The sequence below is a fragment of the Passer montanus genome, unplaced genomic scaffold (genome assembly GCF_014805655.1).
Source record: "Passer montanus isolate IOZ18808 unplaced genomic scaffold, ASM1480565v1 scaffold54, whole genome shotgun sequence".
NCBI lineage: Eukaryota > Metazoa > Chordata > Aves > Passeriformes > Passeridae > Passer > Passer montanus.
The window spans coordinates 1,175,749-1,193,196 of record NW_024370374.1 but is presented as its reverse complement, the minus strand read 5'-3'; the positions used below and the strand labels follow the sequence as shown (position 1 = coordinate 1,193,196).

The window sequence follows — 17,448 nt, the reverse complement described above, 5'->3', positions numbered from 1 at the left end:
TCTCACCACAACAGAAACTGAAGTTCCCATGCCATCCTCATCAGACACCCAAGGTCTGTGGGAAAGCCTTGCTGCCAGGGCTGTCCTTGTGCCCAGGAGTGAGTCAGTCCCTGAGATGAAGATGCGTGACAGTCAGGGATGAGTGGTGTGTGCACAGGAGGAAGGGGGGCTGCTCTGGGCACCAGGAGGTGTCTGGGTCCTCTGGGTAGACATTTGAAGCAGAGTTTGTACAGCATTGAAAATGAAGGATTTCTTTCATAAACTTCATAAATGAAGTTAATTTCTTCCAGGTGCAAAAGCAAAGAAAATCCTGCTTTTCCCTTCTCGTCAAAATCAACCTTTCAGATGTCCCCTTCCAGTTCCTGTGTTAACTACTAATATCTGAGTCTCTTCTCCTAGGCAGGGGAGACCTGCTGACAGACTAGCATTTACATTCAAAGGCTTCTTCTACACAGCTGAATATTAAAAATTTCTCTCCAAGTGCTGGCTTCAAGCTGTCTGGTGCCTCAGCTTTGTGTCTTCTCCAGTTCATAACGCCTTACACTTCTGTTTATTCACCTTCCTCCTTCTGAAGATAAAGTGATTAATAAAGACTTCATAGTCTTTATTAGTTAATTAATTAATTAATTAATTAAATAGAATTAATTTTCCGTGCCCTCCACATGTTCAGCACATAACTCCAGCACTCTGAGTTTATGGCAAAAGTATGAAGCAGGCTCTTTTTCTGCTTTGATTTCCTCTAGCCATGTCACCTCCCCCAGTGCTAATCACAGCAGTGACCCCATTAACTAGATCATAATCTTTTTACCAGTCCCACAGAGAGTACTTTTAGTTGATGAAAAAGTTGGATGTTGCTACCTGGTGACTCAACATATGGTGGCATTTTTAACTAAAAAATTAAAACACGAGTCATTGTGACAGGCGGGTTGCAGCCACAGAATCATTTGCTATTTCCACCTAAATGCAAACAAAAACCCAATGAAAAAGCATTTATTGCTTACCATAAAACACACAGGATCATTCTCCCATACTCAAAATATCAGACTTTTTTGCTATTGCCTCCTGTGCTGCTTCTGAGAAAGCTAAAAAGCTGTCACTGACACTGAGGAAAGCAATCCTATGTGAAAGGGGAAAGCAGAGAATCCTTCCTGAATGCAATGCACTAGTGGCTTGCTTAGAGCAGCAGGAACTCTTAGATAATTAACAGATTGCTATTACATGGTGAGCTACATATAAATTTCTTGGCCTACCTGTTTCATCTGTTTGGGTTTTTACCAGGATCTTTGTTACAGAGATGTTGAAATCTTGGCCACATCTGAAAATAATAGTACACTTTACATTGGAATAGAGACAGAATTTTAGCTGAAGAATAATATATAGATGCCACCACCAGAGAACAGGCTTACCTGTAGCATTACTGCTTGCTAGCACTAGTAATGGGCTACTGTCAGCAGAATTGTTTATTTGAGATAACCTGACAGCAAAACTGTCTGTTGTGAAGAGGTAACATGGCAGGAAATCTGGCCTTCCTATCAGTTTCCCCTGCTAAAACTTTCTGTCTGGAGCACTTCTATTCCTTTTAGAAAAAACTATTAAAAGAGCTATTGAGCATGCAGCCCTGGAACATTCCAGCACTATTCGTATTACATTTCATCAAGCACTAGCTGAGAAAAATAAGCTAAAGCTGCCAGTATGGGAGATGCAAGGATCTAGGAGTCATCTGAGCCTGAGCTTTTCTACCTTTGCAACTTTTCTTTGCTGAGGATGGTGTGGGCCAGGTAGACCCACAGCACTGAGTGTGTCAAACAGACTGTGGTTAAGGAAGGGCCAACATAACAACGAGGCTCATTTATTTAGTGCCTCCTGGTGACAGAAGCAGTTACTATGGCCTCTGCAGCTTTCAGCACCAAAACTGAAATGCTGAACATCTTGGATGCTTTGAACACCCAAGGGCCAAGCAAGGTCAGTCAGTGATTTAAATACAAATGTTTCTGACAAGCTAACAGCACTGGTTGGTTGAGGAGTCAAAAAGAATATTTAAAAAAAATCCTACCCTTACCAAATGGCTCAGACTGACTCATTTCTGACTGAGAAAGCATAGTCACTAATTATTGCAGGGGAATGTGCGTATGCACCTTCCAAAAATTGATATGGCTGCCGAATTTCACATCCTACTCATCATCTCCCAGCAGATTTCTCAGTACTTGCTTTAAAAAAAACCTTCCTGAGTTGCATCTGAATGATGTAAGTGTTGTGTTAAGACAATGATTATTTAAAACCAGAATGAGACTTAATTTAGCTACTCCTTTTTAAGGATGCCAAGGCAAGAACTGTTATGACCACCCTTAAGAAGGCAGACAGACAATGAAAAGTAGCTGTGGCTTAATGAGGTTACACAGTAATTCATACAGTCTGGAAATAATTTTGTTATCCTTCATATGGCAGTGATCATCCTTTTTCCCCCTTTACTTCTTTCCATCTGTTTGGGGAAGGAAGGCTTTTTAAGTAAGTCCTTTCTGAGGGCTCTCCTAACCCTCTCTGCATACAATCTCTTGCCACACCAGATGTTAGGACCCCGACCCCTCCCCTGTGCATCCCAGCACTGTGCCCTAAACATTTAAGACAATATTTTGAGAAAAACTGTTATTTTGAACATTTTGAGGAGTATTAGACAAGATTTTGTTTCCCAGCCTACACATCTCAACCAAATTGCAGACTTCAGATGCTGGCATATTGTTTCTCCCACATCTTGCTGTTCTTTCCCACTAATCCACTGATTATGGAATGGGTTTCTTATTTTTCTACTCCTGTAAGACAACATATTTTACACCATTTGAGATGCAAATGTTGGAAAAATGTCTTCTATTTCAGTGCTCCCTGTATTTTTTTTCCTTGTATAGAATAAACATAGACTTATTTTTCAGAAATACTCTTTAAGCTGCATAGATCAAATAGATGCCTTACCTATTTTTCTGATTCAGAAAATAGAACCACTGAATTGTGGTGTACAAGTTTAATGAAGAAATTAAGACTTTTGAAGGGTAGCTACAATTTCTAACCATGTGGAGAGCCAGGTGGTACCAGAATTTGTGAATGTCTTCTCACAAGCTACCATGCTACTTGCTTTTATAAAATATACTTGACTTTGGCTGACATTGTACCCCCAGTTAAACTTTAAATTTAAATTACCCATTTACTACAAGCCTCAGTGGAGGAAAGGTTTAACCTCTAAGAGCAAAGCCTGAATGCACCTGAAAACTCACAACTTAATATATTAAATGTCCCCTATATCCTGCATATCAACAGCACCTTCTTTCATCTTTTTTTCCTCCCTCCTATCTTTATTTTGCTACCAATTTCTTCTCCTTTTGACATCTCCATCTTTTTTCCTCCCTCCTGTCTTTATTTTGCTACCAATTTCTTCTCCTTTTAACATTTTTTTCATACTTAATTACCCTCTCTCACCCAGTAGGGAGCACAGTAGTGGTACCATATTATATAATTACTCCTTGCTTGTTTTGGCCTTTTTTTTTTCTTCTCTGCTTTTTAATACATAGAAGATTTTTATTCATTTAATACCTTTCTTTAATTTGCTTAAATTGCATGTGTCTTAATTTGTAATTTCAAAGTTACCAAGGAAATGACCTACCAAGTCTGGGAGGTGACCCTGTTCCTAGAATCCTGACAAGGTGATACAACAGGAGAGGTGACATGCTGAGATAAAAACATCTCTTGGGAGCAAGTCAGAAGCTTCAAGCCAGATTTAATCCAAAGCCCTTCACTGGTCCCAGAAGTGACTTTTAAGGAGGATTAAAATATGTACTGTAAGACTTGACCAGTCCCTCAGGAAAGCTTCAGCCCTGCCATCTTTCCCAGTGTATGTACTCAAAACTACTGAAAGCACATGCATGTGAACCCCTTGTGCTGTGTGTGGAAAACTGCATGTGTGACTGAGAACTTGAGCAGTCACCTCAGGTCCTGGCACTGCAGGAATGAAAACTTATCCAGATAAGGCAGGGAAAAGGAGCCTGGCTAAAAATGGATCTGTATGAAGACAACACACACTGTGAGCTGCAGAAATCTGCATGGATATTCTCTTTCAGGAGGTGCTCCAGGTATTTGACTTTTACTTCCTCTTTTTTTACTTGTACTTCCTCTCTCAATTCTTGGAATTTTCACACACAAGTGGACAGCACATTAAAAATGAACACAGCTTTATTTGCTAGATTCAGATCTTATTAAATGTGCATATTAAATGTTAGCAGAGTATTAAAAAAATTTATTCTGACATTAGTGTATCATATATATCAGCAACATACATAGCAGACGAAAACGCCACTCAGATTACACAACAGTACAAGTCAAACAAGTGGTACATGTACAATAGTCAGAAACTCCATCTATTTTCATTCCATTCTGTTGCCTCCAACTGACAGCACTTCATAAAAACGTAAAAGCATCGTAAAAAAATTTCTAGGAAAAAATATGATAGTGTCTCATAGTAGCACTCTTCTTTTGCAGTCCTTTGCTTAGAACATACCACACTAAACCTTCCCAAAGTAAACAACCTAAATTTTAATTGCAAAAAAAAAAAAATCCCTGATTGTATTACATCTGAAAGGTCAATTTTGTTTTGTGTAACTAATTCTAACAAGACAATCTATTGTTGCTTATATTACAGTAATTGCAACACAGAACTTTATTCACTTTGGTTAAAGGACACTTTTAGATACTGAATCACATCAAAATAAATTATTCTGACAGGAAGAATCAGCACATCTCCAAACTGACCAGGCCTTCCTTACTCTTCTCACTTTTCAAGAACTCTTCAGGAAACTTATGTGAACCATTATAAACCCAACCATACCCAACCTTTAGTCAAAATACTGCTTAATAGCAAGTAAAAGGCAAACTATTACGTAAAAAGGTGTCAAGACTAATTTTTTATGTGATATTAGCTTTTAGTATGACAACAGATTCTCTTTTCAACAGTTTCTGTATATGAAGAAGTAATGCTATGAATGTAATGACTTGTTTTTAAGATGCTTATTTCTTTCTAAATAAGCTGATCCCAGGGGTTTTTCCACTTTCTACTGCATGATACAACACGTACAAAACATCTGTAAATAGCAAGTGATCTTAAAAAATAAGTTTGTAAGAAGCACAAAGTAGGAGTCAAAAAATCAACTCAAATTCAGGGTCTGCATATCAATGCTGTATCCAAACACATGGACTTCCTTATTTTCCTCCATCTTGCTCTTAAACAGCATTGTTCATTCACAACACATCTATTTGACTGATATCTTTTAAAGGGTAGTATATTAGGACACTTTATTACCTGAAGAAACTAATCTTCCATAAGCAGAAATAGTGCATGTAAAGCTCAATTTCCAAATCTGCTTTCAGCTTCAGTCAGGTTGCACATTTTGTACACAAATATTCTTTTGCATCTCATCACCTTTCTGTTTGAAGCATCTGTCTGCACTGCAAACAGTAACAAACCCACAACATCTAAATTAAGCAGTTTAATTAACAGTATATGTGCAAGATGCAGCACAGTGCTTTCATTGTGCAAATTGTGGTGTTTGATATGTGATTATGACTGATGGTTGATACTCTTCTTTGGCTTACACATTAAGCAGCAGAGCTAATTTATTTACACATGCATTCCTCCAACAGATCCATCGCTTCAAATATATATGAATATTCAAGAACATGATCAGTTCATCATGAACATAAATTGCCAACATGCTTGATTGATCAAGCAATCTTAGAGAATGAAGGTGAATAACTTACAGTAACAAGAAATGTACATTGGCATCAGCTCCTTGACTGGCAGCCAAACTGTGTGATGTGTGCTCGAGGTAGGCACTTAATCCTTTTGCTAAGAACAACAGCTCCACTCAGGACATGGGTTTAACACCGTTACAACATTAAGGTCACTCGCCAAGTACTCCAAGACACAGGCGAGGTTTGCTAAAACAAAATACCCTAAGTTGTGGTACTAGTAAACAGTACATTATTCAGCTGATATGGAATACAAATCTCAATTTTTCTGTGTATACTTGCGAGGAAGTATAACTTTCAAAGTGCAAATAGAGCAAAATAATCTTGTCTACCTTGTGTATTCAGCATGACAGAAGTCAGTAATCTGGTGTTACAATAGTCTGCAGTCTCGGCATGAACTGCTCTGCAACAGTCCACATGGCACTGAAACAGAAGTGTGCCAAGGCAGGCATGGCTTCCTAACACGGAACAGCTCTAAAGGCAGGTTCACAGTATGCTAATGCCTGCAAGCACATTTTGGAAATAGGCACTGCCCTGCAGAGATCATTTTCACACCTCTTGCCAAATGCAAAGAAACAAGGCACTAAGCATGGAAGCGTTGGTATGTTTTAAATATACAGCAAAATCACAAAAATGCCTACCTGCTTCAAACTAGAAAATGGGGACACATTCTTAAACAGCTGGAAGCTACTTTGCACAATAGGTATTACATATTTATAAACTCAGTAACTTTGTAGAAAAGCCTCCTAACCAAAAAAAAATTAAAAAATCCTTCCCAAAAATTCAAAGGGAGAAAAAAAACTCAACAGAACAACCCCCAAGCCTTAGGATACTATGTATAAGGAAAATAACAGCATAAACATACGTTATTTGGCATGCTTAAAATCTTTTGGATAAAAATCCAAGACCAAACCATTGAGCTAAATCAACTGGCATGGTGGTCCAGCTCCCAACCCACTGCCATGGAGTGCAGGCACGCTCCATAGTATGCATTGAGGACAGACAGACAGCTTTAGCCCTTTGCTGGCATTCATTGAGAATCCAAACAAAGAAATAAATAAACAGGCAGCTTTGGCCAAAAAAAAGACAAACATAATCTTTCAATGGTAGTTTTTGAGAATGAGAAATTAAATAACTGTTATTCTCCAAATCACATATTTTCAAAACCCACTGCAATTAGGTGATTCCACAATATCTCCATGTAGAGAGTAAACTCTTCCATAAACTGTACCTTTATGAAAATTATGGCTTTTTTTCCCTTTCACAATTTTTTTATTCCCTTCACTATTGTATTAACTGAATTTTGTGCCTATAAATAATTCCAAGTGGAATTAAGCCAATGTAACTTTAAAAATCAATTCCTTCTACAAAATGTATATAAGTTCAAACCAATGTTTCATAAGACATAGTGAATATAAAAAAAAGCCCCAAACCTTAATCCTTTTATCAGAAGTGTTCTATTTAAATTACTACATAATAAAAATAATAATTTTCAGCATTTTCCACAGCAGTGGTCCTTTGTGGTACCCTTTTCAGGCAGCTGGGATACAACCTGGAATGTTGCAATTAGCAACAGGGAGAGGGCTTAAGGTGGTAAATCACCTTATCATGTCCTGTGAGCCCTTTGAGGTTAACAGTCCCTATACCAGGAGTCCAAATTTTAGGATTACAAGATTACATTTACTATTCAAAGTCATGGGTAAATAAAAACCAGTGCAGAAATCATACAGTTCAGTAGATTTCTTAAACATTGAAAGCCGAGTAAAACTTTTAAAGAAAACTCTAAAATCTTTGGACTGAAAAGAGAAAGGTTGAACTCTCCTACAGCATTCAACATGATGCATACTGAGCAAACCACAGATAAAAAAGCTAGAACAAGCTAAATCCCAAAACAGCTGGGTTTTTTGGTTACATTGCTCTGGATAGCTCCATTCTCCCTTCTGTGGCGATGAACTCTTTTTCTGTGGCTCGTTTATCACCTTGGCACAGTCTCTCCTTCAGTTTTTCAAGTTCATACTCATGTAGGATCTTTTGTGTTAAATACTTTTCACGTTTTATTTTGGCTTTCACATCTGCAGGAACATCAGGGATCATCCACGCTACAAAGAATTTGACGATGAATACAACATGCTAAAAAAAAACCAGAAAAACAACTCATTACCAAAAGAAGCACCTCTTGTTTTATTTGACACCAAATAGGTCACTTTTTGTTCACAATAAAATACAAATTATTTGACTGTGCTGGAACAATACACACCAAATTAATGTGTATCTAAGATGTGTACGATGATTAAAACCCATCTTCTTATGCAGAAATTTTAATTCCAAACCATTAATGACTTAGCAAAGCCAAGAGAAAAGTGTCAGGGCCTGAATCTCAACCATCACTTTTTAACTCCTCCGTGTGGTTTGTTAGAAAGTTCACACAGCTGTGCTGATAACACTTAGCTATTGAGAGCTGATGCAACACAGCAGGAAAAGTGATGAGATGAGCACTTGAACTACTTTACTCCCTTCTCCCTTCATAACTTGCAAAGCAGTGGCTTAATGCTGATGTGCCAGTTATCCAAACTATTGACTTAGCTGTTTTTAACCAACATACATCACTGCAAAATGCTGTCTGGATTTTGAACACAGTCATCTCACATATAGCTCCTTAATGCAAGCAAGAGGAGTGGAAGTGGTGGCTTTCATCTCTTACACTGGCATAAAGACCTTTTTTATTTTTCTGATTATTTTGATCAACATTTGCAGTCTCCTCTGCCATTTTCAGTTTTCCTACTCTGAGGTCAGCTCACTGAAGTTAAAAGGCCCAGTAACAGTAATCTTTTAGGACATGAGTCCTTGGTATTATCTAGGGAACAAATTATTTTATACTCCTAGCAATTCTATGTTCTGTAGCATTAGTAACTATCTAGACAAATCACAAGGTACCAATGTCAAAAGGAAATTTTGTAGGGAACATACCTCCATAATAATAATAAAGGCCAGTTTTGCAGCAAGAATGTGCCAGAACTGCATAGTGTGTAAGTATTTCCTCTCATGATCTGGAGGATATCGATAGTCTCTGTACCTGTAGCAATGACAGACATGCAAAGGTGAAATGTCACATTCAGCCTGGGACAGATTACAAGCTTAGTGACACTTACAAGCAAGTACAGTTGTCACTTAAGGAACCTTTTCTTGTTTTAAATGGTCTGTTTCCTTTTGCAGAAAAAGGTTGCTTCTCAATTTGTTTCTATCTTTGTGTTTGCTTGAACACCCTCACACACACAGCAACAGAGCAGAGATGAGGATGCGTGACGTGAAATTTGGTACACAGGTTACTTGTTTTTCAGGCAATGATCAAATAATGCAGGACAGGATGATGGGATGTATCACAGGGTAATGGACACGTACTGAATAAATGTGACACACATGAGCAGATTATGGACTGGACAGATGCAGGGTTTCATGAAAGGACAGAACTTTGGCGTGTTCTACACCACCAAACAAATGTAGCTGTTTCCAAAAGTGCTGGGGTGGTTGGTCTGGGGGGTTTTTTGTTTGTTTTGAGATCTTTTCATCCAATCAACACTCATTTTACCATTTCCAAATGGTAATAATGGTTTAAGTACCATATCTTATTTTCAGCTTTGCAATCTAAACATTTCCTTTATTCTGCTTTCTTGTCCACTTATTCAGCCTAAAAATCTTTGAACATATAGGCTAAAATTTGCAACTTTAGGGACATAAATCCCCTTCCTCACTCAAAAATCAATAGTGTAATTAAGTAAACAAAAAATCCAATGAAGAAAAAGCAAAATGCAAGTTAGCAATGAGACTTTTAGTGGTGATTTTTTTTTTTGAGGTGACTGTTTTTGTTATTGGCTTGATCTTTTACTACCTCAACCATCACCTTATCAATAGTGTAAATATTACCTCTCACAGTTTAGAATTATGAGAATGACATAATTTATTTTCTAATGGACAACTTAGACTTTAGTTGATTTTTTATGCTGTATTCTATACAAAGTGACACCAACCTGCATATGACAAAGTTCTCTGGATTCTCTTTAGGTTCATTTCTCGCAGGAAAATCTGAGATTAGAAACACTGACAAACTGTTGTTTATGTATCCAGACATTGGTGAGTCTTCATTTTCAGAATAAGCATAGTAGTAAACTAAACGAGGAATCATATCGGACGTGAATGCAACAATGAAAGCCTGAAAAGAAATTGGAGAAAAAAATAAGGAAAGTGGCACACAAAAATTGTAAGCAGATTTATAAAGGTGTTGTGGTTCTGTGACTCTGGCACTACCCATAATCTTTTAAGAAAGAGTGAGAAGCATGATTGGAGCACTTCACCTTGGTAAAAGATGCTGACTGCAGCCTCAGCACATTTTTCCTGGAAGCTTGAGATACTTAAGGTGCTGAGGTATCGTGCTGCTATGGCAGTGCGTTTGTTGCCTGAGACACACTAAAAACAGGCATCTCTTGTGCTCAGTAGGCTCCTTTACAGTATGTTTCCAATAAAATACTGGCATAGCATTTAGTTACCAGTTTATAAAAAATACTTGGAGCCACTGGTCCCATAGATGCATCCAGGAGCAGACCAGAATTCCCACAGAACAGGCCACATAGCAACAAGGATGAAAATGCATCTGGCCCACAGGATTCATCCACCTTTCCCCTACAGTTCCCTCTGAGCAATCAGTGTGCTTTATCAGACTAAGCTTCATACTGGCTTATGCCATTCCAAAAGGCTGGAAAACACAGACAACTGAATGAAAGGTTACAGCCAATAAAAGGTGAATCAAGAGCTGCACACTGCCAACATATGGACAAACCAAACCACTGAAATGGTTTGATGGTATCTTTGTAGGTTAACATGATATAGTGTTGATGAAGGAGAAAAAGCATCAGCTGGTTTTTAATTCTTCGCATTTTGATTAACGGAAGAATCAGTGTTGATGTAGCACAGCGCAGGGGTTTTGGTTCTCCAACTTGAGATTTCCCAGCTAATGCATCACATACCTAAGTAAGTAAGTAAGTATTAACATGCTTACATTGGTGACAACAGACAGGATGGCCATCCCGTTGAGGATTTCCTGCCATACTCCTATGCTATGTGCTTTCGCAGCCACAGGCCTTCTGTACTGAGTGGTCAGTTTCCAAGAGTCTACACGAATCTCCAGGATATTATTCATCAGAGCAAGAAGGGGAGCCAGGGGAAAGGATGCCACAAAGAGAGTAATGAATCCAAACTGAATGACTGCAAGAGAGAAGAAAAATGTGTCAAAATCTGCCCTTCCAGAAGTATCCTTAGAGTGACAGGGGTCTACCACTAGCAGACAAATGGAAAACTTCTGCCAGGGTGCACAAGTCATCTTCATCCCTGGCCTGAGCTAAGTGACAATCAGCTCCAGCCCCGAGACTTCTCCAGTTTCTTCACGCCACCATTCAGCAGCACCCATAGAAACTGGCACTTGGATCCTGCGAAATGATGCTGCCAGCAGTGCTGGATACCAATCCTTTCAGGGTGCTGCAGTTCTCATATGAATGGAGTGTAACTGTAGGGGAATTGGGATGTATTCATCAATCAAACTTCTCAATTGTTATCAGGCCAGTTTTGTTTTCTTGCAGTTTGTATCATCTTGCTCTTCTTTTACTTATCGGCTACACACCTCACAACCTTATCTCCACCTGTTGTTACTGATTTAATCAAAATATTCATAACAACTCTATGCAATAGTTCCATTGGCGAGTGCTGACATTAGTTTAAGAATTGCAAACAGAATATATAAATGAGTTGTTACCAAAATCAAGTATCTCAGTACAGAATGTGGTAATCCTCAGTACACAGCCAATACTGCCACTATAAGGAAGAAGGAAATAGAACATTTTTTCTGGTTTAAGTAGTGTATAAAATAAATTCCCATACAGCAGTCATTCACTCTTCCGTTATTTCAGTGGCAAGTTCTTCACCTCAGATAAGCAACAAAATTCCTGCTAGCTTAGCAGCCCTTGGACAATGCTGGAGCTTAGTTCTGATTCTGGAAGAGCAAGGACATGACTGGCAACAGTGTATTCTGAGTGTATTAGTTTCACAAGACCACAGCCCTGTATCAATTAAAGTGATAATAACATTATGCATCTCTAGAACACTCCAAACTATTTCTGCAGAAATAAAACAATACAAAGGTTCATTTTTCAACAAAATGTATCCTTGTAATAACCAAATATTCATTTCTTTAAAGTATCCTTTAGATTTAGCTTGCTTCAGTTTTGGTTTCAGTTTCTCAGGTTTTGTAAACTACTGTTATAAACTGACATGCTCACATTACCTTTGAAAGCCCATATTCCCTTGAGCACACTCCCTCTGCTGGTCTAAGGGAAGTACTGATCAGTGACTAAAGCTGAAGGGATTCTCCTCTAGCCACTTCGTAGATCTCATGCCTGCAGTACCCATCCTTACTGCACATTTGGCACTCATCCCATACTTAAAATTTCCACTGACATCAGCTAAGAAGATGCTTTGGAACAAGAAAAGAACAGACACAGAGGCAGCTGGCTGCACTGAGAATAATGTTCCCCATTTGAATGAGGAAAACAAAAAGTCTTTGCAGTGTTTCTGTGAAATTGCCAGCAGTTCAAGATGCAAAGACAGCTTTTTTTTTAAACTGAGCTGACCTATTTAATGATTCCCAGCAGTTAATCATCCTGTTATGCAGATGAAAGTGGTGGCAACCCACAACAATTAATCGAGAAAATGTTCTTTTGGAAGTGTCAGTACAAGGTGTCCCGTCCTCAATTCCAAATGTGTAATTTTAAACTTACCCATTTCTAAATATTCATAGAACAGGCCTAAGGCTCCAAATGTCTGCAGATCATGGTCTTGCTCCCAACGACTGTATAAATTTTCAGGATTGTTTCTGGCTTTCCGACGACCCCACCAGTTACAAATCCAGCTGTATATACAGAAAAATGTTAACAATGAGAGAAGCAGATCAGATTGGCTCACTTGGTTAGAGCACTGTGCTAATAACACCAAGCTTGTGGGTTTAGTCCCTGAATGGTTTAGGCCATTCATTTGAGATCTGGACTCAATCCTTGTGGGTCTCTTCCAACTCAGAATATTCTGTGAAGTCAGAATCACAGAATGACTGGCCTTCAAGATCACTGAGTCCAACCCAGCCCCAACACCTCAATGTATCCAGTAGAGAACAAAGGTTGTCTTACCCTTCCTTTTGCCATTAATATATTTGTAAAAAACATTTTTTATTATCCTTTACCAATGTTGCCAAATTTAGATCAAACTGAGCTCTGGCCTCCATAATTTTTTTCCTACATGCCCTAGTGACCCCCAGCAATACTTCCTTAGAGACCTACCCTCCTTCCAACGATGATACATCCTCCTTTCATTCCTAAGTTCCTTCAAACCCTCATTGCCCATCCTGGCTGGACGTTTGCCTCATCAACTTGTCTTTCAGCACACAGGGACAGTCTGTCCCTGTGCCCTCAAGATCGCTGTTTTGAAGCATGTCCACCTTTCCTGGAAGGTGGGCATGCTTTCCCTTTGTTTTTAAGGGCTGCTTCCCAAGGAACTCTGAATAAGTCTCCTAAATAGCCCAAAGTCTGCCCTCTGTAAGTCCAATGTAAAAGTCTTATTGATGTTCTTCCTGATTTCCCCAAATATTAAAAACTATGTAATTTCATGATTACTGTGCCCCAAGCAGCCTCAAACCACCACATCTCCCACCAGCCCATCTCTATTTGCAAACAACAGCTCTAACATAGTCCCTCCCCTTATCTGAGCCACCTTCTTAATACAACATGCTTTTACAAGCATGGTTTTCACAAAAGAGACTAAAAACCTTTGTGAACTAGGTGTCAGAATTTGTGCTTAATTCACAGAATTTTTCTTATCTTCCTCACATGGCAATCACTCCTCCCAAGAATTTCCTCTGGCTATGAGATGGGCACCTCGGTGTCAGAGAGAACTTACGGAACAATAGCCTCTTGGATATTTCCCCAGATCTGTTTGCCAGCCATGACTATGGTGAGCTGTGTCGTCAGTTCTATCAAACAGCCTGCAGGATCACACTGGTGGAGACAAACTGAGTGTCAATGGACGGGAACAATGGCTATCACCCAGATAAACTATATTCTACTACTGTATAAATGCAAGAAAGGAGATCTTAAAACTTGTAAGGAAAATACTTAATTTCCACATGGACTGCCAGCTAAGCCACTCTCTCAGGAAGGGCTTTAAGTATTTCAAGTCTGAGACAAAACACACACCAAAACATAGCAACCATATGAAGACAGAATAATTCAGAGAGGCTTCAGCAGGATCTGTGTGCAGCACACACCACTGAGCCCCAAAAAGGTGAATCTTTTGCACTCAATGAGCTCTCAGCACCAGATTTTTTTTTAAGACCCATGGTGAGACCCCCTGGTATTTCAGAACTGGGACCAAGAAAAGCTTTATGATTTTTCACTCTTGTGACTGACAGATGTTGATATTGCTGATATTGCCCTGACTAGCAACAGCAGGAAGTCATTGGAAGCATCACCTTTAGGACAGCCAGCTGAGGTCCAGCTCAGATCAGACCAAGCCTGCAGCTGGAAATTTACAACTGTGGAGACTGAATTCAGAAATTAAGAAAATCTTACCTCTTCATTTCTCCAGCGATTAAACATGTATGTGTAGGCACCTGGGTAACCAACAAACTTCCCTTTGAAGAAGGCAACATAGAAGCAGGATGAATAGTAGTTGACAAACTGGAACAAAAACATTTTCATAGTGAGCCTGTTCTCATACTCCATGTGAGTTCTGGGGATCTCTGTGAAACCACAAAACAAAAATTTTATGTTCCTTTATTCCCATTAAAAGGATACAGATTCACAAATATTCATCAAGTGACCTTAAAGGGAAAAAAAAAAAAGGAAAAAAGAACACCTACAAACACTTCAGCAGATGAAGTTCCCGCTTTCAGACATCCCACCCTTACTTTACAATGCAATGTTTGTTGTATGCAGGCAAAGGAAATTAATATTTAAAACCTCTATAAAATTTAATTTCCCCTTCTTTGTCCTGTCATTAGCACTTGTCCATCCCCAAATGTTAAACTATTTTAGGAGATCTGAGATGAATCTCAAACAGTAACTAGAAGGATCTCCTGTAGTATGAAGATTTCACTGTTGGCAACACAAGTTTATTTCTTAAATTTGTGGTAGAAAAGTATGTTACAATATTTTTTTCCCAACATACTGTATGTGCATATAATGAAAATCAGCAGAAACTGCATGGCCCATGTGCCTCTGAAAGATGAGGCTCATAAAGTGCAGAAGAATAGGGGCATCTTGGAGCTACTGTACATCACCAAACCTTTGCTTAGGGTTTGCTGCCTTTTGCTGCTCATTGTCTATCACATTTACATTTCTGAAGGCAGCAAGAAGCCCTAAGCATATTATTGTCAAACGTCCTGTTAAATTATAACATATAACCAATTCAAGTTGGGAAGTAGCATAAGAAAATATACCACAAACATTCAATTCCATCTGAATTGGTGAGGACCTGGCAGACATGTTGAACTCATCTCCCTTAGTTTAAAGTTGTTTCATATAACTGCTAAAACTGTTTCCAAGCTTGATCCAAGTTTGCCAGAAGAACATGAGGTATTTACTGGGAACCTGACATCACAGTGTAGGACAGAGGAAGCAGCTCTCAGGTGAAGCAGTCTGCCTAGCTTGCAGCTCCCTAAAATATTTTTATTTTCAGTTGTTAAAATGTTGATGTGAGGCACACAACGTTCAGAGCACCAGAGGCAGGCTATCTGTTTGTCTGAACACCAAAGCTGGCCTAACCATTTCAAGGAGTTCAGGAGTAAACAAAGTTTGGGCAGACACTTCTGACAGCCCAGGCCACCCGAGGAGGGCAGCAGTCCTCCCGACACCAGTGAATTGTTATGCTCCCCCTGTAACCCACAGCCCCAGGCAGTGCTGCCACTTGAGAAATTATTCATCCACACTTGCAAATCAGCAAAATAACACTGCTGAGCCCTCACGCTTACAGTTCTTGCTCCTCAAGAAAAAAAGATTTAAAAAATTATGATATTCTGTTTGTTTCTGTGTTTGTTAGGGCAATTTTAGTTACTAATAGCTCTGTTTCAGTTTGGTCTGATTTGGCCAAGAGAGATAAGCAATACAGATCTCAGAGATGGTCCATGGTAAATCAAAATATACCAAATTCAACATCCCTTTGAGATTCTGCTAGGAACACTTTTCAACTCTTGACTCGACTTGCAAGATCTCACAAAAAAAAGATCAACCAACTGTTTTTATGACAAGTGCACAAACTGCAAGTACCTAGTATTTTCAGCTCCCTTCCCAAGCTGAATATATTCTGCAATTATTTCTTTCTATTAAACACCTTCAGGGACTTCTATTTCTAAATCATTAAGGACATACAAAATGAAATAAAATTTAAAGAAAATGTCTAAGAAGGGCTCTCAGGAATGGTATTTCCAGCATGCAAGCAGAAGTCAAACATAAAATACACTACAAAAGTAGGCACTCTTTCTGGGCCTCCAGCTCTGGAGCAGGGATACTGCTACCAATAGCTACTGCCACAATAACACATCTTGGACATAGCTTTTCATCCTGCTCAATCTCTGCCTTCCATCTTTGTAACTACAAACCTGTACAGCCAGAGCTAAAGGAAAAAACATAGAAAATGTACTATCCCATCCTATCTTTTCCCCCAAACTAAGTATCATGATTATTTAGTCTTTTTTATCTTCTAAAGATTGTGATTTATTTTTCCAAATATATTTGCAGTATTTCTAATTGAAATACTGCTAGTTCAACACAGGCTGATCTTTCTTTGGTGACTCAAGATGATTTTTAACTATGTTCAGGTCTGTGACTGTCTCTGTAGACTAGTTCTAATATAAACAAGCATTATATGAGGAGAAACTAGGCTATGAGAACTAATGAAATGCAGGGAAAATGTTCAGTACAGCCATGGATACTCCTGAGTCATTGCTGCAAGCTACTGCAAGCTATAGAGCTCCCACTGTGCCTGAGCTGCGAACAACAGCATGGAACACCCTGATGGTGTGCAATGGAATCTTCAATGACTCCTTCCAAGTTCTGCCTTCAAGTACCCTTGCTTACCCATATCAGTAATCCAGATGGCTATTCTCTCATAGAAGAAGTTCAGTATCATGATGATGACGAAATTGAGGCAGGAGGCAGTGACAGAGGTTGCCAGCTGAGGGGTCAGCAGGCCGCTGATGGGCTGCAGCGTCTGAGTGTTCTCCATGAGGCTGGCGAAGGCAGCGTACACCGCAAGGCGGTACACAATGACAGCTATCATGCTGGCTATGATCAGGGACACCTGCACAAAGGAGGCAGATCTGAAATACACTGCACACTGTAGCTATGTGCACGCAGCTTTAAAAACAAGATGTACCATCACGCTTTATATTTTTTAAATTTTATTCTTTATGGGCATGAGTTTAGCAGCACCGAAATGCAAAGTACACAGGCAAAAATACTTTGTTATATTTTTAAAACCAACAAAATTATTTTGTTAACAAGAGAAAAGCCAACAATCTAATACCAACAGCTGTGCAGAAAAGTATAGACAGGAGATAGGAAGGATGAGTTA

General features: G+C 39.0%; 1 protein-coding gene across 5 annotated transcripts in view; it reads right to left on the bottom strand.

Moving 5' to 3' along the window:
* Positions 1–4,197: 4,197 nt before the first annotated feature.
* Positions 4,198–17,448, bottom strand: part of ANO5 (anoctamin 5) — a 57,294-nt gene continuing 44,043 nt past the window's right edge. For all 5 annotated transcript variants that reach the window (XM_039724979.1, XM_039724975.1, XM_039724977.1 and 2 more), the window contains 8 exons: positions 16,953–17,175; positions 14,448–14,617; positions 13,777–13,874; positions 12,609–12,739; positions 10,838–11,043; positions 9,813–9,994; positions 8,755–8,860; positions 4,198–7,917 (listed from right to left, as the gene is read on the bottom strand). In XM_039724979.1, coding sequence (XP_039580913.1) covers positions 7,696–7,917; positions 8,755–8,860; positions 9,813–9,994; positions 10,838–11,043; positions 12,609–12,739; positions 13,777–13,874; positions 14,448–14,617; positions 16,953–17,175 — 1,338 coding nt within the window. In that variant the 3' untranslated portion in view covers positions 4,198–7,695. The remainder of the gene's footprint in view (positions 7,918–8,754; positions 8,861–9,812; positions 9,995–10,837; positions 11,044–12,608; positions 12,740–13,776; positions 13,875–14,447; positions 14,618–16,952; positions 17,176–17,448) is intronic.